The following is a 26410-nucleotide window of genomic DNA, read 5'->3' as shown; positions in this document are numbered from 1 at the left end:
CACGGTCTCGCGATCCAACACTCGGCTTTTGCGACCGAAGTTATCCATTATAGAGGTTTTTTGTTTTTGTTTTGGGTGAGATTCCGTAAATGTAAATGTGTCGTTAAACCCGCCACCACCCGACACGGCCAACCAGTAAGGTTTCTCACGTAAACAAAACATGCCAATGAGTTTCTAGCTCAATCCCGACCCTGACGCCTGTATATTTTGGAGTTTGCATGTCTCTCTCCTCGTGGGCGTGAGGATTTGTCTCCGGGTCTGGGCATATTGTGTGAGATGTTAACTACCTCGCCTGGTACGCAGGAGGTCGTGAGTTTGATCTCGACCCTGACGCCTGCTGTATATTTGGAGTTTGGATATTATTTCTCCGTGGACGCTTGGACTTTTCTCCGGGTCCTCCGGTTTTTCCCTCCACATTGAGAATCAACATCACACGTTTTGAGTATTTGGCTGCTGTAAATTTCCACGTGATCAGCCACTTCGTTGAGCTATCATTTGTGGCCAGGTTGCTTCTGAAAAAGAGTGATATACTGTAGCTCCATAGGCCTTACCTGGTAAAATAAAAATTGTTTAGTTTTAGTTTATTAGCGCTGTGAGCCACTTGCAGTCTGTTTCACAGCCTAAAACAAACTCGACCAGGAATGTGGGAATGTTCCACACTCCGATTTAATGCTTTACAGAGCAGGTGAGTGAACGAATGAACGAATGTGAATGTGTGATGGCCACAGGAGGAGAAGGAGCAGCTGTCGGAGCTCAAGGTGGGCGCATCGAAGCTGCACAAGCGAGCCAAGGGTGTGGTGCAGCTGAAGCCTCGCCGGCCCGATTTCTCGCCGCGCTCCCCGACCCCCGTCACGGCGCTCTGCAACTACCACCAGGACCAGGTGCGGCTGGCTCCACACGGCCTCCGGCTTTGGGAGTGTCGTTGGGCGTCGTCATTGTTGTCGTTGTCTTGAGCGTCGTCGGCGTAATGTGACGATGAGAACGATGTCTTCAAAAGTCTCGCGGAGCAGTGCATCGCCCCAGGCTGGAGAACAGTCCACAAAAGAGGATGTCACGGAACTACAAGTTACGTAGAAATATCGCCCGCCTGCTGTGAAACTACTGCGGACTGTAATAGTCTGAAAACATAGCACCCGCATGTTGGCCTAGTGATATAAATCATGTTTGTTGCGTGACAGTCAGACTGATATTATTAACATCTCTAGAGCTGGAACATATATATATATATACCTCCTAATTAAGTACAAAATTACATTTAATATTATCAAAGTACATTTGAAAATCATTGGCGACTCGCTCGACTTAAAAACCTGGGCAAACCTCACCTGGTATATAGGAGGTCGTGGGTTCAACCCCGACCCTGACACCTGCTGTATATTTGGAGTTTGCATGTCTCTCTCCCCATGATTGCATGGATTTTTCTCTGGCTGTTATAGATTTTCACGTGACAAGCCACTTGGTTGAACTATCATTTGTGGTAACGTCGCTTCTCAAAAATAGCTATATAGCTCAGTGGGCCTTACCTGGTAAAATAAAAAATTGTGGAATAAAAAATAAGTTTAGTTGAGCAGCCCAGGTTTGAACCCAGGAGCTCGGCGGCAGTGCCAGCTGGAGCAATGCACTTTTAAATCTCGATTGAAAACTCACTTCATTGGATCGGCTTTTGTGTTTAGTTTCTTGTCCTTTCCCTCACCTCCAATTAGCACGGTTGGCGACGTAAAGAAAGAAGTTCAACATACACACACGCACATGCACACACACGCGCACGCACGCACGCGTGCACATGCACACACGCACACACACACGCACGCACATGCACACACACACGCACAAACACGCACACACGCACGCACACACGCACACACACGCACACACACACGCACGCACACACACACACGCACACACTTACGCGCACGCATATGCACACACACACGCACACACGCGCACACACACGCACACACACACATGTACTCGGCCCTCTGAGCGACACCTAAGGGAGAGACGCACGCGATCTAAACGGGGGATGGTGGGGGGGCTGTCGCTCGCGTCGCCACTTACGAGTGTCTCGTCCGCCGGCGCCGCTGCAACAGGTGACGCTGACCAAGCACGACGAGTGTTCGCTGAGCGGGGCCGAGGACGGCCGCTGGACCGTGAGCAGCCCCTCCGGCCGCTCGGGCACCGTGCCCTCCGTCTGCTTCCTCGTGCCGGCGCCCAACAAGGAAGCGCTCGACTCTGCTGCACGGTGAGGGAGCCCCGTCACCACCACCACCACCACGCAGCCGCCTACCGATTCGTCCTCGAGCACGGGGGGGGGGGGCGGGGGAGGGCCTATAGGGCGCCACGGTGGCGAGATGCTAATTCCCTCGCGTGGTGGACGGAGGTCGTGGGTTTGATCCCGACCCTGATGCCTGTATATTTAGAGTTTTCGGTGTCTCTCTTCCCGTGGTCGCGTGGATTTTTCTCTGGGTCCTCCGGTTTATCTCTTCACATTTAGTATGAACATGCGTCTCGAGTATTTGGCTGGTATACATATTCACGTGACAAGCCACTTCGTTGAGATATCATTTGTGGCCAGGTCACTTCTAAAAAAGAGTTACATAGCTCAGTGGGTTGTACCTGGTAAAATATTTTTTTTGTGAATTCAGCCTCCGGTTTAGCGCCTCGGAGAAATTGCGAACACCAAAAATCGACCCCGAGTGTCCGCCTATTTTACCGTAAATGTTACCGTATTCTGGCCGTGACCCAGAAGCTTATAGGCCCAGTCGGCTTTCCTTGTACACCCCTCTCTCAATCCACTATCAAATGAAGGCCTCCTCTCAGTCATGGGGGCTGTTTGACCATACATCACCGTGCTGGATGTTGCAAATTGGTGAAGGGTCAGATATCGCTCGCCACCATAATTAACCATGGCCAGTAATCAAAGTCAGGTCGCCCAGTTGGGCTGCCATCTGGTTATGAATTCAGATTGCTTACTTAGCAACCTATTTGCCCATCCCATCAGTGATTAAGGCATTAAGCCTAATAGTGGTATGCTGCACCGTGCGTGTGTGCGTGTGCACATGTGCGCGTGTCCGTGTGTACATGTGTGGTTTGCGCGTGTATGTGTGTGTGTGCGCGTGTGCGCGTGTGCGTCCACTGGCCACAGGGTGGAGCAGCGGTACCAGGACAGCGTGTCTCTCTGGAAGCAGCTCTACGGCAAAATGCAGGGGCTGTTGCTGTGGCAGCACCTCCATGCTGACATGGGCATCGTCATGGCCTGGAATATCGACAACGTGAGTGCCGCGTACTGCTCACTACTCGTTAACAAAACGACAAATACTCAGAAAAGCAATGACGAGGAAACGCGGGGTGGGCTATCAGGTTCACTTGATCTAACTTAAGGTATGAGGTTGGGTGGACGTGGGTCCCTTGTTCCTTTTTACCCCCAATCCCCTTGCCCCTAAATTGTCTCGAACAAGGTTGTCCAAATTAATGGCGCGAACTGACGAGATCAAGTCGCTCGTCGAGCCGCCACCCTCGCTTGTAATCCGCTCTCCCCTCCGCCGTGCGCCAGTTCCGTGGGCTGGCAGAGCAAGACTACCTGTCCGTGATGGATGCCCTGGAGAGCCACTACGGGCAGCTGGAGGGCCACAACGAGGCGAGCCAGGCCTTCTCCGCGGCCGAGATGCAGCAGCTGCGGGGGGACGTGGCCGCATGCCGCACGCGCTACCAGCAGCTGCTGGAGCAGCTCGTGCTGGGTAAACTCGCGCTCGATTTGTCTCCAGTCCTCGTCTTGCATCGGCTGTCGGAAAGCTGAGCAGGGTATATATATAGAGCCCTGCTGATGTGATGATACCCCTACTGGACGTCTGTGAGACTACTGGCGTGTGTGAAAAAGAGCTTTGGAGCTCATCGGATTCCTCCGGTAACAAAAAATATTCTCATAGGACTTGGATTAGTGACCCATCAGGAGTTGTCTGCGAGGTATGGCCATGGAGGCTCGTGTAGGATGCCGTTGGGCAGTTGGAGGCAGTGACTTGCTCACCACTTTCTCTATCTTCTAACTGCTGTAACTTGCTGACCCGCCCCATACCGGACATCTGTGAAAAATAGATTCACAGCTCATCAGATCTCCTCCTGCAGTCTAAATGAAAAAAAAATTCTGATTTTGAGTCGCCGTCCAATAACAACGGAGGGCGGAGGAGTGACGCTCTCACAACAATAAGTGGTAGCGCCGGGCGGATAAAACGCAGCAAGTTCGCACAGTAGGGAGCACAGTTGGTGCATCTGCCAGTCGTCTCAGGCAGTCAATCTATGGCACCTGTGTCTGTCCCGTGGCCTCCTGCCAGCGAGCCTTAACACGGTTTAGTGCGTTTCAGTTTCTTTGAGGTCAGGAGAAGCCAGGCAATTCCTTCATTGGATCTTCAACAGGTGTGTAATTCGAGGCGATGCATGCTGACCACCTTTCTCAGCGTGTTCACATCACCCGTCATTGAACAATGATCTCTATACTCTTTGGTTCTTTCGGTAAAGTCACGTAGGTATAAAAATAGAATAAATGATCTCTACAAGAATTATCAGCCATACTTGTAAATCCTCTGGTTTTATCCAGGTGGTAGTGCAGTGCAGTGGTGGCCATGGCGCTGCGTACCATGGAGAGTAGTGTGGTGATACTCAGTCTAGTGTGATGAGGTATGGCCTGGTATGATGAAGATGATGATGTGACGGTGCCTCATCTGGTCTGATGACATGTGTTTTGATGCGATGGTACCTCGTGTGTGACGACGCCTTGCCTGGTGCGTGACGACACGCGGGCAGGCGTGACGCCACCTCGCCCGGTGCGTAACCGCGCGTGGGGGCTGGTGTGACGCCGCGTGTGCCACAGAGGAGAGGACGGACGAGGACAGCGAGCAGCTGCTGTCGGACCTCGCGGCGCTTTCTCAGCGGCTGCGGGAGTGTCAAGAGCAGCTAACTCACGGCGTGCGTGCCCCGCTCGACGCCGAGACGGCGCAATACGTGCAGCTGTGCTTGACTGCACAGGAGGTGAGCGCACTGGGATGTCCGGGGAAAGCCACGTTGAGCTACGGAATGTGCAGTGGGTTGTTTACAGGCCTTTCTTTCCCTCCCTGTGCCGGACCAACTCGTCGTGCGTTCCGCGCAAACCCCCGATGCGTCGTGACGACGTCGTGCGTTCTCCCCTCTCCTCTGGCCACAGGGGCTGCACCGGGAGGTGGAGAGCCTCGGCTCGGAGGTGGACCGGATGGCGCAGAAGTGCGAGCCAGTGCTGAACCAAGGTGTCGCGAGCCCTCGCCTCCACGCTCTGAGGTCCCAGCTGGAGCAGCTGCAGCACTCGCTCCAGCAAACGCACAGCCTCTCGCTGCTCTACCGCGAGAAGTACGTGGCCTCACGCCGACCGCCACGTGCACTCTAGTGGTCCCGCGACCGCTCCAGGCCCGATCCAATCTTCGTTGTTGGCGCCGGCGACAGGTTCCGTCGATTTTCGCTTCGCAGTCGGGGAATGATGCCGTGGTCGTCCGTCCGTTTCCAAAGGGGCAGGCGAAACCTGCTCGAGGAATTAACAGAAGCGTCAGACTCTTCGGCGAGTTGTTTTCCATGATCGGCGGAAACAGAATAAGTGACATTTTTTTATGCCGGACGAGGATAGAGATCGCTTGCACAATGTAACAAGGAGTTCACATCAGAAGTGCCGTCGGGCGTGTGCACACGCTTTCACCAAAGTTATTCACGGCGAACATGCGACGACATGTTCTGAAAATTTGAGTGGAGAAATAAAGGCGTACATAAAGGTATAGGAATAGGTTTTACCCTTTGTGGCAATAAAACAGATGTTAAGATGTTAAAACACCAAACGGAAACTTTTTCAAGGAATCCTGTCTGCATTAACCACACGTACTTGTGGTGAATATGCAGAAAAAAAACCATTCTCTGATAATATATGCAGTCTTTGAAACTGATTGGTCCACACCAGAGACAGCTTTCCTTAGAACCTAGTCTCAAAGTGTTAGACCAGAAAACACCAAAAGGCGGACAGCACAAAGACTGTCACTATCAGGGCATTTATAGCTCGGAGTGAGCAGCTACAACATGGGACCTCTCTTGCCAGTACCAAAATATAAGAATAGGTTTTACCGTTTCTGGCAATAAAATAAAAAAGCTGTTTCTGGTGTGGACCAATCATTTTCAAGGACAATGCATATATTATCAGAGCATGTTTTTGTTTGGATGTCCACCACAAGTATGTGCGGTTAATGCAGACATCTTGCAACAGGTTTTTGTTTGGTGTTTTAACATCTTAACACCTGTTATTGCCAGAAAGGGTAAAACCTATTCTTATTTTTATACCGGCAAGAAAGATCCAATATTATAGAGGTATAGGGATGATACTTTTATAAGAGAATAACCCAACGCGGCCCGCCGCGTAATTATATAACGAAAACAACTAAAACTATTTTGGTTTTACGAGATAAGGCCCATTGAGCTATGTAGCTCTTTTTCATAAGTGACCTGGCCACAAATGACAGCTCGACGAAGTGGCGTATCACGTGGGCATTCATAGCAGCAGCCAAATACTCTAAACGCACGTTTCTAAATTTGGATGGAAAAACCGGAGGACCCGGAGAAAATTCTGCGACCACGGGGAGAGGACCCACGACCTCCTGTATACCTGGCGAGGTAGTTAACATCTCGCGGTCGCGGTGCGTGCACTGACGGGCGGCCGATGCGCTGCGGCGTCTCGTGTGTCCAGGCTGAGCATGTTGAACGAGGTCAAGTCCAGCATGGAGGAGACGGAACGACTTCTCGGCTCCTACGAGGGCCGACTCTCCGAGGAGAGCGCCATCCCGAACGAGACGGACGGCATCGACGCTTACCGCAACACCGTCAGGGTACGCGCCGTCGTCGTTGTCGTCGCGCTCGCCGTCACCGGACCGCCCAGGACGCGGGCTGCCCCATCGATCGCAGTCGGGCAGGTTCTTGGGCTCGGCGATTGTAGTCTCGGTACGGCTGCGGGGCGCTTTCAAGGTGCGGGAGGCACGGCGGGACGTGTTTCCGTCGCTCCGTAGGAGCAAAGCAGCCACTGAGTGCTCATTGCCCCCAGCTCGTTTTTTTTGGAAATTTAGCAAAATAATTGTGAAACGCAGCCCGAAAATTACACAACAACCGTTGCAGTCAAAACATTTTCGACCACTGCACATGTTGTAGGCTAAACTTTACGAAAGCCATGAGCCACGTGGTGGTGCCCGTGCAGGCGTGGGGGTGGCTGGAGGGGGGTGGGGGGGGGGGGTTCTATCGCGCCTCACTCGAGACACAGAAAATAAGAAAATTGGCATTTTATTGATATTGACTAGAGACAACATTTGGGTACGGCCCCCCCACCTCCTCCCCCCCACGCCTGCCGCCCGACGAGAGGTTTCTGGATCCACCTGTGCACCATTCATCACTGCCAGACAAGTTGTTAACGCGGTCCAACAAAACCAGGCTGAGAAAACGTTGGTGACGGCAGTTGACAGTAACGGAACCCTGGGTTTGCCATTGCCTCGTGTGTATGCGCGTGCATGTTTGTGCATGTGTGCACGTGTGTGTGCGTGCGTGGGGTAGTGTAGCGGTTAGCGCGCTGCGCTACAAAGTTGAAGACCCGAGTTTGATTCCCGTTCACAGCCAACACTGATTATCTGAAGCGGTCTTGGGCCTCCCCGAGGTCGACTCAGCCTCAGATAAATACTTGGTATGGTGTGTTAACATCACTACTGGGAACACAAAGGTGGCCGGGCATGGTGCCGGCCACCCACTCCTTGGTGTACCGTGCCGACCTTCATAGGCGCTACTCGCTAACAGCACTTGCTCCAACAGTCTGTGAAGGCTACACGGGGGGATCTTTATCTTTGTGCGCGCACGCGCGGCAGCAATGGCAGACGGAGGTGTCCCAGAAGCGGCGCTCGATGCGGGGCCTGGAGGAGGCCCTGGGCCGCGCGCTGACCGTGGGCGAGCGTCTGTCGCGCACGCACGGCGAGGCCTGCGTGGACCTGGCCCGCATGCGTGACGCCACGCAGGCCCTGCAGGGCCGCTGGGACAGCGTCGAAGCGCAGGTCGACTCGCGGTGAGAGGACGTCCACGCACGCACGCAAGCGCAGGAATCGGCATCGGCCTCGGCCGGGTTCTCAGTTTTGCCGCGGTGATGGGGTGGAATTGTGGAGTTGCCAACATGTCAGCCTCGTTGTCCGAGAACGATGGAATGAGGCACCAACAGCTCCACAATTGGTCTCTCTCTTCTATTGCGAATGCATCAGAGAACCCATTGCCCCCTCTTGCCACGGTCTTGTGTCATCGTTCACCCGTTCGTTATGAGAACACAAGGAGATTAATCGGCAGATTATTCGATCTGATTTCAGGTAATGTTAGAGTATGGGCAATGTCACGTGACATGAAAGGCATTATGGGGGAACTAAAGCTTTGGTCATGATCACGCCTTCTGCTGTCCATTCTTACCCTTGCGACGAGGTGTGTGTTTGCCAGTGGTCGCTGCGGGTTGTTTGATTTACACGGTCACGAATGGGTCGCTGCAGGGTTCGTGACCTGGAGAAGCTGTCACGCATCCTGGGCCACTACCGTCAGTCGTACCAGACCATAATGCAGTGGGTGCAGGAAGTGGGCGGCCAGCAAGAGGAGCCCCTCCCCACGCAGACGGCCGACTACCAGGAGCTGAGCTCCCAGCTGAACCAGCACAAGGTGATCACCTGATATTATTATTAGAAGCAATAGTAATAATTTTCGATTTAAAGCTTTCGTGACTGCAGGGATTCATCTTCTTGGTTCTTTCGGTAAAGTCACGTAGAAGGGAAGTAATAAAATAATAAAAATAAAACATAATAAAACAATTCTCACGACGTTTCGGCCACAACGCAAGCAGCCGTCCTCAGGTGAAAACCAGGTCCGTCGAGGCGACAGAGTCTGAATGTAATATTAATATCGCTATGCGGACTTGCGAATGTCTGCTTTTCTGAGGATGTTAACTACGCTACTTCAGCTGGTAAATAGGAGGTTGTGGGGTCATAGGTTCGATCCCGACCCCTGACGCATGTTGTACATTTGGAGTTTGCATGTCTCTCTCTCCCTGTGGTCGCGTGGATTTTTCTCCGAGTCCTCCGGTTTTTTTCTCCACATTTAGAAATGTGCGTTTTAGAGTATTTGGCTTCGATAAATTTCCACGCGATAAGCCACTTCGTTATGTTTTCATTTGTGGCCAGGTCGATTCTGAAAAAGAGCTACATAGCTCAGTGGGCCTTACCTTAGTTAGCTCGTTAAAGTACATGACACTTACGCCTGTATAATTCAAGCTTTCCCCGCTTCACCTTCGCAATTCAATGCGTTGTCACGATTTGGGATTCCTGGGATTCAAACTCAGGCGGTCAGGTTGCCAGGTTGTGCAGTGCGCTTTCCACTCTGCCGCCAATCGACCCCGAGATAAAAAAAAAAATCTCGGTTTATATGCTGCTGAAGCGTTTCACGTGTTAGATATTCACGCACACAGAAGCAGACGCTACGCAATCACCGACTCTGAGGTCGCCGCGTCGTTTTCGCCCTCACAGGAGCTGGTCACTGAGATCGACAAGAGGCAAGACAAGGTGAACGAGTGCCAGCGCTACTCCGAGCAGTACCGCGCAGCGCTCAAGGTGAGCTCCGCTCTCCGTTTGCACTCGGCTCACACAGGGCGACACTAACGGCAGAGGGACAGCGGAGGGAGGGGACACGCCCGGGAGGATGTCCACCATTGAGGTGGAGGGATATTTCCTCACGTGATTATAATGCTAATTTCTTAAGAAAAAAATCTTGATTAATTCGATGCATAAACATTTTCAGTAATATTTTTAAGCGAGCCATCGCTGCACCCTATCTAATGCAAAGGTAAAGGTGCAGGTCCTGTAATTATTTTCTCACGACACTGCTGCCAGAATGTCCTCCTTTAAAGGCATTAAGAGAGGCCCCTCGAGAGGGTACTTTGGCCTAATCTTCCATACCAGTCCGACATCTTGGAAGAAGTGGGAGTGGCCCACACTTTGTCCCACCGCACGCGACACGCCAGTCAGCTCACAGTGATCTCAATATTTATACGGCTGGGTGAATAGGGGCTCTGGTGTTTTTAAATCAAGTTGCACCAGTATTTCAACTGCCATGCCGGGAGACCAAATCGTACCGGTCGAACTTTTAGATTGTCAGTCCAGTTTGCTCACCCGGGAATGTCTGTCCTTAACGCTCATGACGTCACTCCACATCGACCATCCCCCCTCATTAATAATCATGAGCAGGTGACGTCACTCCACATGGAGCACCCTCCCCCCTCATTAATAATCATGAGCAGGTGACGTCACTCCACATGGAGCACCCTCCCCCCTCATTAATAATCATGAGCAGGTGACGTCACTCCACATCGAACAGCCCCCCACATTAATAATCATTGTAAGGTGACGTTCTCCAAATGGACACCCCCCCCCCCCATTCATAATAATTAGCGGCTGATGTCACTCCACATGGGGGGGGCGAGGCGCCTCCTCCCCCCTCCTCGGCGTCAACTTACAACCCTCACGTCACGCGGTCTCCGTAACGCTGTTGAGACATCAAAGTAAAAAGGACGTCATGATGAACAAGGGATTATAACCTTTAAATGAACTAGATCTGTGTCACCGCGGCCTTACAAATTGCACACGAATTGATGCAATAAATATCACGTTGCGATATGCTTTTCCCTTGCAAGTTTCAGATTTACTGCAATACACCCGTCCTTGGACGGGCAAAAGGCTAGTATGTATATATGTACATATGCCTATGTAATTCCCTGCCAACTTAGCCTTGTATGCGTTTGCCAAACCCTGCTGCCTGTGTTCATGTGTGTGTGTTGTGCTGCCTGGTTCAGTGGTAGTGTAGCGGTTAGCGCTACGCTGCGCTACGAACATGGCGACCCGGGTTCGATTCCCAATCACGGCCAACGCCAGTGACGATTATCTGAACCGGTCCTGTGCCTCCCTTAGGTCGACTCAGCCTCAAATGAGTACCTACTGCGGTGTGTAAACATCGACACTGGGGAGACAAAGGCGGTCGGGCATGGTGTCGGCCACCCACCCCCTCGTGCGTTGTGCCGGCTTTCATATGTGCTCGCTAACAGCACCTTGCCCCCAACAGTCTGTGAAGGCGAAACGAGGGATCTTTGTCCTTGTGCCGCCTGCTTCACGTAGGAGTATGAGATGCAGCTGATGGAGTATCGCGCCCTGGTGGAATCGGCGCACAGTGGCCCCAGCAGGCACCAGTGGCAGCAGTCAGAAGCTGACACCATCGCGCAAGAGGTGAGCCCACTTGCTCGACTTGTTGTCTATTGTTACACTTATTTACCCAGAGAAGCCTCACCGAGTCTCACGACTCTTTGTCACGAGGGTCCTGCCCAAGTGCATTTGCTTTCAGACACATTGTAAGGTGATGTATTACTTCCCGCTAACCTTGACTGCGGGCGTGTGCGCGTCCCACTGTGTATTCCGGGTCAGTTTCTGGACCTGCGAGGTCGCTACACGGCTCTCGTGAACCTCACGGGTCACCGTGTGAAGACCATCAGTGACTCGCTGCAGCACCTACAGCAGCAGGAGGTGAGCTCCAGTCAGACCTCCCCAGCCACCCGGCAGGGGACACGTGGTCTCTTTAGAGCAGTGGTTCTTAATCTTTACTGCAGCCTTGCACCCCTTTGGTTCTCAATCGTAACAACAACATTCTAATGTTAATAAATGCGTATGGGTTTGATGAAACAAAGTAGTTGTACTAACGTGCCCGTGCTTAATTTTAGTTTTCGACGATTCACCTTCGAAAAAACATCTGGCCACGTCTCCCACCCCCAGAAAGGGCATCTCGCACCCCCAGGGGATGCGTGCATCCCAGGTTAAGAACCACTGCTTAAGAGGGTAAGCAAAAGAGAGATCATGAAAGGCTAAATTTGTGGACCCATCAGGACTGCCACCCCAACCACACTGTTTACGTTTGTTCCCCCATATTGTTATGATAGGATGCCTGTTTAATGGTCATGCCTTGTGTGTAACTTCTGGAAATTGAACACAATCCCATTGTGTGCCCTCTGCATTCATAAGCACTGGACGCACCTTTATCCAAAGTTGACGTTTACTTTCTGTCTGCCAGCTCTGCATTTACAGGTATTATATATTTACAAACTGTTTGCCTGTGTTGTGTTTTTTTAAACTTTTATCTTGACAAATTAGAGCCAAATTTGATGGCAATGTAATACTCCATTGAATGCAAGTTATTATACGGTGGCACTTTTATTTCAAGTGGAATGCAGTGGTAAAAAGATCAGCTTTGGCTGCGCGCGAATCATTTAATTCGGGGCACATTTCATGGACCGTCCCCTGCACACTCATCCGACCGGCAACTCTACGAAGCTGCCGCGCCCGGGGCCATGGCTCCGCCTGGCTGCTTCGTTGACAGTTGCCCCCCATTTGAAAACAAGTTAACCGATTTCAATGTTTGTTGCGCGTTTTGAGAGGTTTTTTTCAAACATAAATGTCAACGGTTCATCAAAAGCCGACCTCTTAAAATGGAAGGGCCACTGCGGTAGCGCGTTGCCGTCGTGTTTCGACGACGGCGGCGGCGTTTGCAGCGATGGCCAAAAGGCCGCTCTGCGGTTTGTTTGTTTTTTTTTCTTCCGCCTGGCTGTGAACCGCATTAACAAGGGAGACGCACCCCCCGCGCTCTCCCATCGCTTCGTGAGCGGCCGAGTTCCTGGCGCGTGGCGGCAATACAGCGTCCGCTGTCATCGCCGACAGTATTCGCCAAGCGGGGGATACTGTGTGAAGCGAAGTGTGGCTTTGATTGTGTGTGTGTGTGTGCCGCTGCTTGTTGCTGTTGTTTGTGAGCTGGCTGCACAAGCCGTCTCTTGCCCCGAAACCACCGATTGCTTCCGTGCAGGATCGCGTCGAAGCCCATTACAGGTTAACCGTGAAGTACACGAGTAAACAAGTGATATCACGCTTAGCTTTGAAAAATATTATTAAAACGCAATATTAACGGACTGCATTTCGGCAGATGGAGGTGTCATACAACGTTATCTTGGTTCTATTTTGAGGGATTATCATACGTTGAGGATAAGGAAGTACCTGAGTAGATTATTTTTCCTATTATAACAGTCAACTCTCGATTGTCTGTGGGTAATGGTGGGGGGCAGATGGATTGCTTTGATTCACAATAATGTGGATTATGCAAAACATATGCTTGGCTCTTAAAAAACATTTTTCTTTTAACAAGGTAGCATTAGGGGCAAAAAAGTAGAATGTGTCATGTACTTTATCGCTTCTTGATGTATTCGGTGCACATGGTGACGTGGGCACTGAGACCCTGACCTTCCATGTGTGAGGAGCAGCTTATAATTAAACCAGTGAGCATTTTGCAGATATTTTTTTCCCCCATAATTCGGATAATCTTCCTACAGATAATCGAGAGTTAAGTGCATCCAATACAGGTCACAGCACAATTATTTAAATGGTTTACACGTGAAAATAGTGAGGGGAATGTATGGGCTGTTCTGTATTAAGGATAAGGAGTACTCTGATCAAGGAGGCTTAATGTGTTGAAACCGACAAGAATCTGATCGTAGGGTGGTGTAAATCCTGTCTGCATGGCGTGCAAAACCCCAAAATGCTTGGCCGCTTCAGCGATGTGCGGACGACGCATGGCATCCAAGAGCAGCGAGCGTGAGCAAAGCACCCAACTAAGCGTCGCCCCTCTGCAATGGCCACGCCAAAGCATCGCTTTTTATTCTGAGCTGGAGCGGCTCCACGCGCAGCATGCGCGCCGTTGCCTTGAGAAAACAAAACCTTCCGTGGTTTGCGCTTCGCTCCGCTGCCGGTGGGCGGTGCTTTGCCGCTCTCCGAGGTAAGCTTCAGCTTTTCGCGGCGAATCGAAGGCGGCGGAGGCGTCCGCTAACGATCGATGTCTGTCCTGGAACGAGCCACGGCAGAAGCAGGCCGAAGCCGTGCCGAGCGTCGCCGTGGGAATAGTTGAGGAAGGAAACGTCCGGGAGGGCGGGACCCTCGAGAGACTCACGTCGCCCAGAGCTCGGCAGAGAGTGACGCTCGTCGAGAAGTCGGTGACGAGGACTGTTGACGAACACGGGAAGGTGCACGTCCAGAAGCTGAAGAGAGACAAGATTTTCTTCCCCGCGGGGGAGCCGTCGGCGGGGCGGCCGCGGATGATCTCAACCGAGATCACGGTGGAGGAGCGGCGAACGCGAGCCGATCGCGGCGCGAGTCCCACCCTGTCTCCCAAGGAGGTTAAGAGCCCGTTGAGGCTGTCCCGGGACATCACGGACATCCGCGGGGGAGCGGAGGAGGAGCTCAAGCGGCACGAACAGGCTTCGTCCGACATCCAGAGGAAAAAGGACGCTGCTGAGCAGGAGGCAAAAGATCTGAAGGCGAAGTTGGAGGAAATCTCGCGCGCAACCGAGGCCACGGAGAGGGAGCTCAACGACCTGAAGCTCGTCCACCAGCAGGGCCAGCTGAGGAGCCTCGCTGCGGAAGAACACCTCCGCGTCCTGAGGGAGAAAACCGAAGCCGGCAAGGCGGTCAGGGTGAACATGGAGATGGAGTTGAAAAGACGGGAGGCACACCTTGAGCAGATCCAGGTGCAGAAGAAAAGAACGGAGGATATGTTGGCGCAAAAGGCCTTCACCGAAGGTCAGCTGAGCATGAAGGTGCGGCAGTCGGCGCAGCACATGCACAGGCTGGACGCGGAAGCCACTGAACGTCTGCAGAAGCACGGGATGGCCGAGATGGAGGCCAAGCAGCAGCTGATGTTCATTATAGAAGCACTGCAGCTCGAACGCATGAAACACAGTGAAGCGTCGGCCCAGGAAAGGCAGCTTCTGATGGAGATAGACAGCTTCGCTCGGACCAAAGAGAGTGACCTGAAGCAGATGGAGATGCTCAAGTTGAAGGTCGAGGAGCTGACTAAGTCGAAGGAGAAATCGGTGGAGCAGCTGGCGGAACTCAGGGCTCAAATTCATTTATTGCAGCAAGAAAAGGGCATGGCTGAAGTCAAAGTTCGGGAGCAGGTAGAGCAGATCAAATTGCTTTCGCAAAAAATCCAGAAGGCAGATCAGCTGATCAAGGAAAAAATGAAGACAGAGCAAGAATACGTGAGGAAGATGAAGCAAATGCAGGAAGAGCTGTCACTGACCAAGAGATCGACCACAGACATACAGAAACAAACAGGAGCCCTGCAAAAGGCATATGAACAACGGCTGCAAGTGTTGAAGGATCAGATTGAAAGGAGAAGCATTTCGTGGAATCTTCCTTTGAGGCTCAGGTCACCCAAAAGGAGGCAGAGTTGAAACGGAGAATGGACATTCTCGACAGAGAAAAACATCTTCTGGGCGAAAGGGTGGAGAAATTGAAGCTTCACTCTGAAAGTATCGAGAAGACCAAGGAAGTCGTAGAAAGAGACGTCGAGGCTCTGAAGGCCCAGGCCGATCAGGCCGTCTTAGAGAAGCGCCAACTGGAGAGGGAGATTTCGGAGCAGAAGGCTTACATCGACGAGCTGAAGCTGCACCAGAAGAAAATCGCGCAGGAGGTGAAGGCATCGCAGGAGGCTGAGCGCCTGGCAATTCAAAAGCAAAAGGCAGTGGAGTCTGAGGTGGCCACGATGAAGAGGAAGGTGAGCACGGAGCAGCAGAAGGAGCAGCGGAGCAACAGAGAGGAGATGCTGCTCGAGGCGGCCACGCAGACCAAGCAGGAGGAGATGGTTCGCAGGGTGGCGCACGAGGCCGAGAGGCTGCGTCAGATGGAGGAAGGTTTGCAGAGGCAGCACGGCCTTCTGGAGGAGCTCAAGGGGCAGAAGGCGGAGGCCGAGCAGGAGACGGAGAGGCAGCGGCGGCTCGCGGAGCAGGAGAAGGCCGCCGAGCGGCGCTTGGAGGAGGAGCTGAGGAAGATGGAGGCGGTGTGCGAGAAGGCAGAGGAAGGGAACCGGAAGATCAATGAGGAATATGAGCGGCTGAAAATGTTAACGCAGGTATTCCGTCGCCCAAGTTAGACGTCCACCCGCTTGTAGATTGCGCTGACCTTGCTGCTAAAGCGAACGCCGAACGCGCGCTGAGATGCAAAGCAACAAATGTGTTTGACCCCTGTAGTGGTGGTGGCAATATGCACGAGCAAACTAACCAGAAGCTTAGGAACCCGAGTAGCCTGTGCAGGATCTAATCATTGTAGCGAGAACACCCACTAATAATTTCTGCTTAAGGCCCCCAAAGGGCTTTGCCCCAGCACTAACTTCGCTCATCGCTCTGATATGAATACTTATTTATTTAATGAACTTGCTTTATTTGATGTGATCGTTATACATCATTTGCTAAATATATGAAGAGAGAGAAAAGAACATGAAGAACACATTTGTATTTGATAAATGAACGTCTTTGTGGTTCAATTATTTGTATTTATTTAATAAAAAACTATCTACAAATAATGCCAGGTACATTTATGTGTAGTTTAGACAATTTTCATTGAGATAGATAAATGTTGTTTTCAATTTAATCATCACTAATTTGTACATTATCAGGCGATACATCGATATAACTTAAGCAACGTTAAAATAAAGTATTACTGATTTGTTTTTAAAAGTATTTTACACCCCATAATTAAAAAGAAAATTCATTAGAACTGGTGAACATCTTATAATGTTAAGATTGGTTATTTATCCCTAATTGTGTATTTATAATGGATAGACGAACATGGCTGCGTGTGCGTTTAGTGAAAAGTTTTGCCCACATGGATCAAGACGTTTATCCGCTCTGTATGAGATTGGCTGTGCCTTCGTAAAGAGTGGCTGGGTTGTTCAATTTCCACGTACCATACATAGGACCTATCTGGAGTGGATAAGCTACTGGTTGCTTAAAGCCATGGTGTGGCACTGCAAAGCCTTGTTGAACATTCAGTTTCAGTATTTTGAATTACCCTGTGAGCCAATAAGCTATTCAATCGGGTTTCATCAACAAAAAATAAAACAACGCCGCTTCTCCGACATTTGCAACAAGTCACAGTGAAAAATTAATCGATAATAAAACAATAATAGATGACTGACATAAAAAAATAGGAAAAATAGACTGAGGTCAATGGAAGTCCGTGGTTCCAGGTTGGAGAGGCAGTCTCAGGCAGACCACATGATTATTTAATCATGAAGGCAACCTGTGGTGGTGGTGGTGATGGGGTCTCAATGAGAATGTATGGGACTAGTTGATAATTGGAACATGAAGGAAAGGTGAGGTGGTGGTGGCAATGATGATGATAATGCATCCAGTGGTGGGTTCCCACCAGAGCGGTTCTCCTGGCAAGCTGCGTTGGCTGCGGTGGCCGCGTCTGTTGGAGAAAACTCTGATGGTGAAGCCACTGCCAGCACACTTATCCACTCCACATGCACGCCTCGCCTACAGACTGGAACACAGCCCGTATTAATTTGCTATCTCGTGTATACTCAAAAGGAGGGGCAGTTGAAACACCTCGAAAACAAAGCTTTAAATATTTGTACAGACTCGCAACAATGGCCTTATTTTTTGTTAATCAATAGGCACGCCCACAATTACACATGCATTGACTTGCAAAATTGTCGTCGCGTTCGACAATGCAAACATTGGTATAGTATCTGGTTCACAAAACCCCATTGTGCATTCGTGCATAGAGTAAGAAGCAGTACTTGGTGGCTATAACGTGAATAATTGTCATTAGCCTACTACAGTTTATTGGCGTGTCGCGTGTGGTGAGGTAAAGTGTGGGTATTCCCACCTCTACCAACACGTCTATCCAGCGTGGAACAAAGGGCCAATCTACCCTTTAGTGGGGCTGTCGAGAGCTGCCCCTCTTTAGTGGAGGTCCATCTGCCAGCAGTGGCTTTGAGCTAGCAATTGCAAGGCTGCACCTTTATCTTTTATAGGACACAATTTTTCGTCGTGTCCTTTAATTGGGAGGACAACTTTTAAATTAATGTATGTATTTGCATGCTCATCTACAGTACATTTGGGAGTTCTGATAAAAAACTAAATAATGATGCCTCATAATGTAAATCATGTAATTTGATACAACGAATCGTGTTCTTTGTGAGGAAACGTTTGCGCTGGTGAGTACTTTATTCATCATCCAGGTCTCCCTTTTTGTTTTGTGACAAGAACACGCGGGGAACAGAAAAAAAACACAGGGGGTGGCGGGGGAGGGGGTGGTCAGTCGGCCCTTCAGGGCTATACTTGGGGGCGGGGGGGTGGAGTGATGGGCCCGTTGCCCCAACCTCGTGGGGACCTTGTGTGTGGGGGGGGGAGAATCTAGGTCTGTCTGGAAAACAAGATGTGAAAAGTCAATGAGCCCTTATACCTCGTCGAAGTTAAGGATACTCACCTAACGGTATAGTTAAATACGTCTCAAATGGTCGGCGTTTATCCAAAAGCATTGCCTAGATGGTTGAATGGCTTCTTTGCTCAAATATTTAATACTTTATGGAATAAATAAATAGTCTCAAAAGCCATAAGTCAAATCTGGTATGATCCAAACAGTATGTGTGTGTGCATAAGCCACCTATTTGCACGGAAAAATGTATTAACACTTGTTTCTTTCCTCAGAGAGATCAGGTTGCAGGCACAAAGATCACGCACGAGATTGAGACATTGCAGAAGAAAATCAAGGATGAGAACCTGAGGCACCAGACGGAGAAGGAGTCTCTCCTCCTCAAGCAGACGATGATCGACGAAGAGAAGGCAAGGCTGGCCAAGATCTACGAGGAGGAAATCTCCCGGGTGAGGTCTATGGCGGAGAACGAAGCGCAGCAGAAAATGCATCAGCTGGAGAAGAACAAGCAACTGCAAAAGCAGGTGGAGGAGTCCTTCGGCGAGCAGTCGGGTGCGGCGCTGGAGAGGCTTTACGAGCCCAGGAGCATTTGTAAGAAAGAGACGAAAATCACGATCACGACCTCATCCCCGTGCGACAAGTCGCCCGACCTGTCCACCGAAGAAGGACTCAAACAGTCGCTCTTAAATTCGACCGCCAACATTCCCTCGGGCCCATTCGCGGGCAAGGACGTGACCGCCTGGGAGCTCGTGCAGTCCAATATTTTATCGGAGGAACAGCGGAGAAAGCTGCTGTCGGAGTACAGATCTGGCAAGATTATCATCGAAACGCTCGTCTTGGCGATCGCTCAGGCCATCCAGGATGGCGCGGACAGTCAGGAAGTCATGAAGACCGTCACCTTCAGGGGCCCCGTTGGTGACATTTCCCTGCAGGAGCTCGTAGACTCCAAGGTGTTGCATCCGAGCGTCGCGAAGGAGGTAGAAGAGGGAAAACGATCGGCTGATGAAGTGAGCAAAATGATTGAGAAATACAGCCTGACGAAGAACAGCATTGCTGGCATTTTTTTGGAAAACACCAAAGAGAAAGTGTGTTTCTATAACGCCATGAAAAGGGGACTTATTAGAGCTGACACTGCCTTCGAGCTTCTGGAGGCGCAGGTAGCCACTGGATACATTATTGACCCTGCCACGGCCTGCAAGCTGACCTTGGACGCTGCCATACAAAAGGGCCTCATTGGTGCCGAGTTCAGGGAAAAGCTTCTGTCGACCGAGAAGGCGGCATCTGGGAACCCAGTGCCCTTGTTTGCAGCGATACAGAGGGGGCTGGTGACGAAACACCAGGGACTACGTCTCCTGGAAGTGCAGGTGGCCACTGGTGGGATCGTAAACTCGCAACTCGGGTTGCGAATCCCTCTGGAGGATGCCGTTCCGCTGGGCCTCGTGGACGAGGAGACGAAGAGGGCTTTGTCAGAGAGCGGCCGCGTTGTCAAAGGATTTTTTGACCCAAACACGGAAGAGAGCGTCACGTACCAGGAGCTCATGCAGCGCTGCATGACTGAGCCTCACAGTGGCCTGCGCCTCCTGCCCATCAAGGCGAAAGTGCGCGACAGGAAGCTGTCGAGCACGTCCTCCATCCGGAAGCGGAGAATTGTCATCGTAGACCCTGACATCGGGACGGAAATGACCCTGTACGAGGCCTACTGCAAGGACCTTATCGACTTGAAGTCCTACATTGAGCTCTCGGAACAGGAGTGCGAATGGGAAGACGTCACGACGACGATGCCAGATGGAACGACCATCTCCGTTTTGCAGGACACCAAATCGGGGCTGAAGTACAACATCAACGAGGCTCTTGCCAGGGGCTTCATCGACAAAGCCAACTTTAATCTCTACCAGGCGGGTAAGATATCCATCGCCGATTTCGCCGACATGCTGACCGGAAGTGGATATCGTTCCCGTTGCTCGTCGACAAGTTCGGATTCGGCCCCGCTCAGCCCAAAGAGGAGCCCCGTGCCGTTGCTCCCGAACAGTCCCGTCAGTGACCCCACAGAGGAAAAATCTCTTATCGCTGGAATATTTGACCTCCACAGTTTGGAAAAGATCACCATCAGGGAAGCTATTGCCAGAAACCTGGTCGATGTCATCACGGCGCAAAGGCTGTACGAAGGCCAGGCGTGCACCGGCGGCATAATTAGCCCGTTCACTGGGCAGAAAATGCTCATTCAAGATGCGGCCAACCGCGGCATAATTGACAGGCAAATGTCAGAGAGGATCGCGCTGGCGCAGAAGGCTCACACCGGATTCGAAGACCCTAAAACGGGCAAGAGGATGTCGACAGCACAGGCCATGAGGAAGGGCTGGCTCTACTACGAGACGGGCCAGCGCTTCCTGGAGGCGCAGTACCTTACCGGCGGCCTCATCGAGCCCGACACCTCGGGGAGGGTGACGATGGAAGAGGCCCTGAAAAACGGCACTGTGGATGCGCGCACGGTGCAGAAGCTCCGTGACGTCAACAACTACTCCAAGTGCCTGACCTGCCCCAAGACCAAGCTGAGGATATCCTACAAGGAGGCGCTCGACTCCTCTGTCGTGGACCCCCTGACGGGGCTCAGGCTGCTCGAGGCCTCCACCTCTTCCACGAAAGGCTTCCCGAGCTCCTACAGCGTCGGAGACGTGAGCCCCACCTCGGGCTCGAGGGCCAGCTCGCGCAGGGGGAGCTTCGACGCGTCCGGCACGAGTCACTCCTCCTCGGGCTACGGCACGGCCAGCGTCAACGGCGGACGGTGGTCGCTGTCCACCCCGCACCCGTTCTGAAGCGGGCACGGCACGCGCATGCACGGCCGGACGTTGACCCGGTTACGTGCGTGCGCACGTTGAGTGTGTGCGCGTGTGCATCCAAAAACGCGTAAGCACTACGAAAGTGTACATAGGAGAAAACGCTGATGTCTGAAGATTGCACTCTAGAATGTCGGATGTCTCACCCGTCTCTCATAATTCATGCCAGCCGCCTGGATTGTTAGATATAGTTGACGACGTCAGTTACAGAGGAGCTTTGCTTTGCTTTTTTTACTTTAATTCAATGTGGTGGAAATATACACTCGGGCATACCATTATTTTTGTAGATATTGTTAGCGCGATTCAAGTTCTGTAAACGATAGATGCATCTTTAGATGTCGCAAGTTAAGATTAAATCATCAATCCTTAACTTATAAGAAGTTGTAATGATGGTATGATTATGGGTTATTACTGTGTAACGGTTATATACAACTGAAACTGGAGGAGAATGTGATTCAGATTTACCTCAAATGCCACGAACCAATCTCCATGGCATGAATTTTCAATTTCAAAGAAAACCCCAGAAAAAACTATGCAGCCCCCTCCCACGTGGTGTCAATGCACAGATTAAATAGCCAGTGGTGACAACTTCAAGACCCAGAATCGTCCAAGCCGATGATGCCGTTCAGGCAAGGGCGAGAGACAATGAAACGCCACGAGGTTTCACGGCCGCTGAAACACAAATGCAACGTTCAAGTTCGTGGAATCCTTCGGCAGTTCGGCTCCTGGGCCACTCTGCATTTTGACGAAGCCACGCAAGCCCAAGACGAGAGAAATCGCGACAGGTCTCCCCATGTTGTTGTTGGTGGTGGTGGGTCATCGTGCTTTAGGTGACGGGACTTCCGCTCGTGTCAAACGGACAAGTGTTCGTGGAAATGTGCAGAAGGGCTGACTTTGAGACAACTAAGCTCTGTTTGCTTCGTTGCCTGCGTAAAAATAAAAAGTAATATACGACATAAAGCCGACTGCAAATCGGTGCAACATTTATTTGAATTCGAATCAGATAATGAGCATCTCATTATATCAATGCAATAAGTCTGATATTTGGCAAATTTTAGTTATAAGGTTAATGTTTTTTACGGCAGTTCGGTGTATCCCTTAAAACCAAAGTGCTTCAGAAAGCAGTTACTATCTGCACATATCTTGTTTTGACACCCATGGTAAATGGGTGATGGAAATGCGGTTGGCTGCTCAATAAACACTTCTCAAACGCACGGAATCCTTGGTCTCCTTCGAGGTTCTATGGGCTTTTATCTTCCTCTGGTGGCGGTACACTTTACTTCATTTCGGTGTCGGGATCTGCAACTGTTGATGAGATAATTCCTCGGTGTGCTTGTCTCGTGAAGGACTCCTCTGTGGCATTGACCGTTTTCACGATTTGTGCTCATGTACTAGGAACATTGTTGTGGACGGTAAGATGAAATGTTTCATACGCTATGGGTGAACTTACCTGCTGCCACTGCTGCTCTGATTGTTTTAACTGCCGGTGTTAAGGTGCCGGGACTTTTGTTGTGTGCGGTGCTTCTGTGGCCTAAAGGTCGTCTGGGTGAAACACTGTTCTGTTTACACGTTTTTGGAATATTATGGGGCTCTTAAAATCAGCGGATGTTTACTCCGTGCAGAGAAACCTGCGTGAACTTGTGAGCAGCAACAACGAATGTCTGTTTAACCAAATGGTCTTCACGTTTACGTGTTCTGTAAATACACGTAGGTGTTCATTTAACTGGCAAGCATTCGGTGAGAAATTGTCACTCATTTTAATACCAACTGGAGATTGCTGTATCATCGAGCATGGTGACGCAGGTTTCACGGCAATGGGGTTAAAATCCAACTGCTGACATTCTTTTGCTCGTCGCCCATTGAGTTCCGACGGTGAATTGACCGAATCCGGCGTGCTTGCAGGAGACGACGGGAAAGTGCACCGGGATTGGAGGGGAGTTCGTGTCCAGCGACCGCGGCGAGGATTGGGGTGGAGAGGAAACGGCGGACACCTGCGCAGGGAGCCCGGCTCCGCAGGTGAGAGGGAGCCATCGCTAAAAAGCGTGTGTTCATTTACGGAAGCGTTTTAAAAAATATATTTTCGTCATAGTCTTCGTCTAGTTGGTGAGATTTTAGTCAAGTCTCAGTGGATTTCATTCCGTCAGCCTCTTAATCTTGTCGACGAAAGTGATGAAAAATGTAGTCCGCTTTCACTTGGGATATGTTGGTGTGAGGGGTGTGCATTTAGCACTCTCCCACCTCCCATATCAAGTCGGCCCAGAAGCGAACTCGGTAAATCCTTTCACACAAGCATGGCGCACTGCGGTCTCTGATAGCGTTTACTAAATTATCTCAAGTCTGCATCGTCATTCAGGCACTCGTTAATTTGGTTGCGTCATAGTCATGTCATGCTTTGGTCTTTGGTAAGTGGTCGTAGTCACGTACAGTATCTATGTTGAACTTCTTTTGCACCATACGTAGCCAACCTTGCGAATGATTGCAACTTTTTTTGTGCACAGTCAACGTTCACCGATATAAAAAAAAAAACCCACAATATTTACAACACCGATTTCGTTAACAAAATTAACGCCGGCCAAAATCCACTGCTGCATGCCACACTGCTTGCATTTACCGTTCTGAAAATGCCTTCCACTGGTTAGCCACTCATCCTCTCTAAGTGCAAGAATCTCCTCTTCTTTTCTCCTCCTCCACCTTCGAATACTTCTTCCATAACTCCTCTCCCACTCCCAATGATGACACCTCCCCCCCTACCGTGAGTTACCCACTCGATAAAAGCATCTCGCAACGTACATTCATGTTGGTTTTATTCAGCGACACCTCAATGTTGTGTACTGTACTTTACGGGCAATCGGCCAAATGAAATGTTTACATGTGGGAAAATGTAAAATCAGGGAAGAATGTGAATGTTATCGATTGGAACGCTTTAGTGAATCTTGAAACGATATGTCAGAAACGGGAAATCGCAGAAAGCGTGAATATTACAGCGAGGATTCGCTTACATGGTAATATTTTATATTTACAGCCGTCTATCGGTCCGCTGCTGGATGAAGGCCTCCCCATATACCTGTGGTGGCCATACAGATCAGTTGACTGTACTTCACCGCGTTGGTCAGTGCAGATTGGCGAGAGGGGGGCCCATCATAGTCAAGTTCAGATATTGCTTGCCACCGGCGTTCGCTGTGTCCTGGAGCAAAACTGGGGTCGCTGGTTCGGAGTGCGGAGCACTATCCACTGTGCCGCCATTGCACCCTGTGTTGTAATAGGGTAGCATACGACACGGACGTGTTTAAGAGAAGCATTGAAAGGCTTTGTTGTTCTGTATTCTAAAGAAGAATTGACGTCGGGTGCTTTTTCATTGTATTGTCTGCAGGTCTTCAGTGATGAGAGTCCATCATCAACGCAGAATGCTCTGCCTGAGCAAGATGCAACCGGTATGGTTTTCACTTGGCTACATGCGTTTGATTAACCTTTCATTTGTGATATTTCACGAAGGATCTGCTGACTAGCTAACATCTTTGTCGTGCCAACTGTGACCCTGTCGACATTTGTGGTTGTTACTTTCAAATATGATGATGGTGATACAAGGTGTAAGCGTTAATGATAAAAAAACTTTATTTTTAATTAACTTACTTTTCAACAGCAAACAATTCATTGAGGCTTACTTGCGTAAAATACAGTAGCTAATCTTTATTACCAGAAAATGTAACTGATTACTGAATTAATACAATTCTAACAAATACATTATTTTACCATTCCATATTTATTAAGCAATTGATTAGGACAACTTGTATTGAAGCCATTTATCGTAACATGTGACAGGACGTAGCATTTCACAGGCTGATGGTGCCTCGCAATCTTGCCATTGACACACACTGCCTTGTCATACACAAACATCTAAACTACTATTAGTACCGGGTGCCCGTAATGGAATCACAAGAATTATAATTAGTACATTATTATATAGGTCGATAAAACTGTGCACACACTTGGCGGTGTAACAAAAATGATCGTGTGAATTTCATGCCTCTTGACATCCACATATTCACCGTGGCATTTTGGTCAAAGGTATCATAGAGCGAGTCTTGGATATCCCCCAACATCTCGGGCGTGATGCCATCTCTTAAGCTGTTAGTTTTTGTTGGTGTACACTTTGTGAAAAAACACCATCTACACATTCATCAATAACACTGCCTTGAAAAGTATACATGAAGCAACGTTTCGGGCAATGGCCCTTCATAGCACATGAGCATTGCTTCCCGCATTGTAGCATGCATTGGTATTAACGAATGTATCGTTTTAGGTTGTTATTTGTGTTTGTGCACCGCTGCCAACTCAGTATCACCAAAGAATACACTGTATAGGTCAGATTAGATCAACATTCAACTGTGCTGTTCAAACTCCGTCGAATTATTATGCTCTAAATATGGCTGATATCTTCATGGACACCTTATATTTCAGTCAGACCTCTGCAGAGCAGGGTATGACATAACCAGGTAATAGAAATTGCTCGGTGAAACATGTTCTTCGTACACCTTCAGCACCATCTCGAACACAGCCCCCTGGTGACTTTCTTGACGATTGCGTTGAACAAAAAAATTCCCATCTCCCCTGCCGTAGATTCAGCTATTTGCCTGAACGAAGACTCGGACGACGCGCAGATAGCCCGTGAGGCCGAAGAGGATCCGGCACGGGACGCGACCTTCTCGCTGGGGTCGCTGGACGGCTCGGAAGCGCTTCACGCGGAGTGCGACAGCCACCGCAGCGCGTCGGAGATGTGCGCAGACGGAGACGACGATAAAGACGATGAAGACGAGACGCAAGGCTGCGAACTCGAATCTCCTTCGGTTTTCAGCCGCGAGCACGTGGACCTTGCCACGATGTTAGACCAACGGCTTGAAGACGATGAGCCTGAAGACGCAAGCAAAGCCAGGGAGGGTGACCCGAACTCTCAGGAGCAGCAGGTATCCGTGACATTTGTTTAGGTTATGGGTTGTATTGCTCCTACTGTCTGCGTTTATAAGTGCATATGTTTTGCGTGGTTTGTGAGATGCCTGTGCGATGTCTGCGTGTTTTCACCTTCGTAGGCTTCTCAGGCACTGTCTCCACCAGGATGCAATAGTACTAAAAACAGAATTGGTCAAATATCTCTAACATTATCCTCCTGAAAATTTGCCTTGAGACTCAACGAGGCTTTTCTAAATGAATAGCACCGTC

At 50.3% G+C, this 26410-nt stretch overlaps 1 protein-coding gene across 6 annotated transcripts in view; it reads left to right on the top strand.

The window, feature by feature from the left end:
• The window catches only part of LOC133349276 (dystonin-like), a 123202-nt gene that overhangs the window by 75065 nt on the left and 21727 nt on the right, over positions 1–26410 (top strand). For 4 of the 6 annotated variants that reach the window (XM_061562640.1, XM_061562639.1, XM_061562637.1 and 1 more), the window contains 15 exons: positions 729–881; positions 2091–2242; positions 3146–3272; positions 3554–3737; positions 4865–5022; positions 5195–5373; positions 6746–6884; positions 7902–8095; positions 8562–8724; positions 9585–9668; positions 11226–11333; positions 11529–11627; positions 23099–23212; positions 24567–24627; positions 25814–26157. In XM_061562640.1, coding sequence (XP_061418624.1) covers positions 729–881; positions 2091–2242; positions 3146–3272; positions 3554–3737; positions 4865–5022; positions 5195–5373; positions 6746–6884; positions 7902–8095; positions 8562–8724; positions 9585–9668; positions 11226–11333; positions 11529–11627; positions 23099–23212; positions 24567–24627; positions 25814–26157 — 2259 coding nt within the window. Of the gene's footprint in view, positions 1–728; positions 882–2090; positions 2243–3145; positions 3273–3553; positions 3738–4864; positions 5023–5194; positions 5374–6745; positions 6885–7901; positions 8096–8561; positions 8725–9584; positions 9669–11225; positions 11334–11528; positions 11628–14002; positions 15525–18637; positions 21982–23098; positions 23213–24566; positions 24628–25813; positions 26158–26410 lie in introns of those variants that run through there. The other 2 variants (XR_009755924.1, XM_061562641.1) reach the window with 2 other exon arrangements.

Source organism: Lethenteron reissneri, chromosome 29 (assembly GCF_015708825.2).
Source record: "Lethenteron reissneri isolate LAM-NWPU_2019-01 chromosome 29, ASM1570882v1, whole genome shotgun sequence".
Taxonomy (NCBI): Eukaryota; Metazoa; Chordata; class Hyperoartia; order Petromyzontiformes; family Petromyzontidae; genus Lethenteron; species Lethenteron reissneri.
Note: the sequence above shows the minus strand (reverse complement) of the source record. Positions and strands in the feature narration are given on the sequence as shown.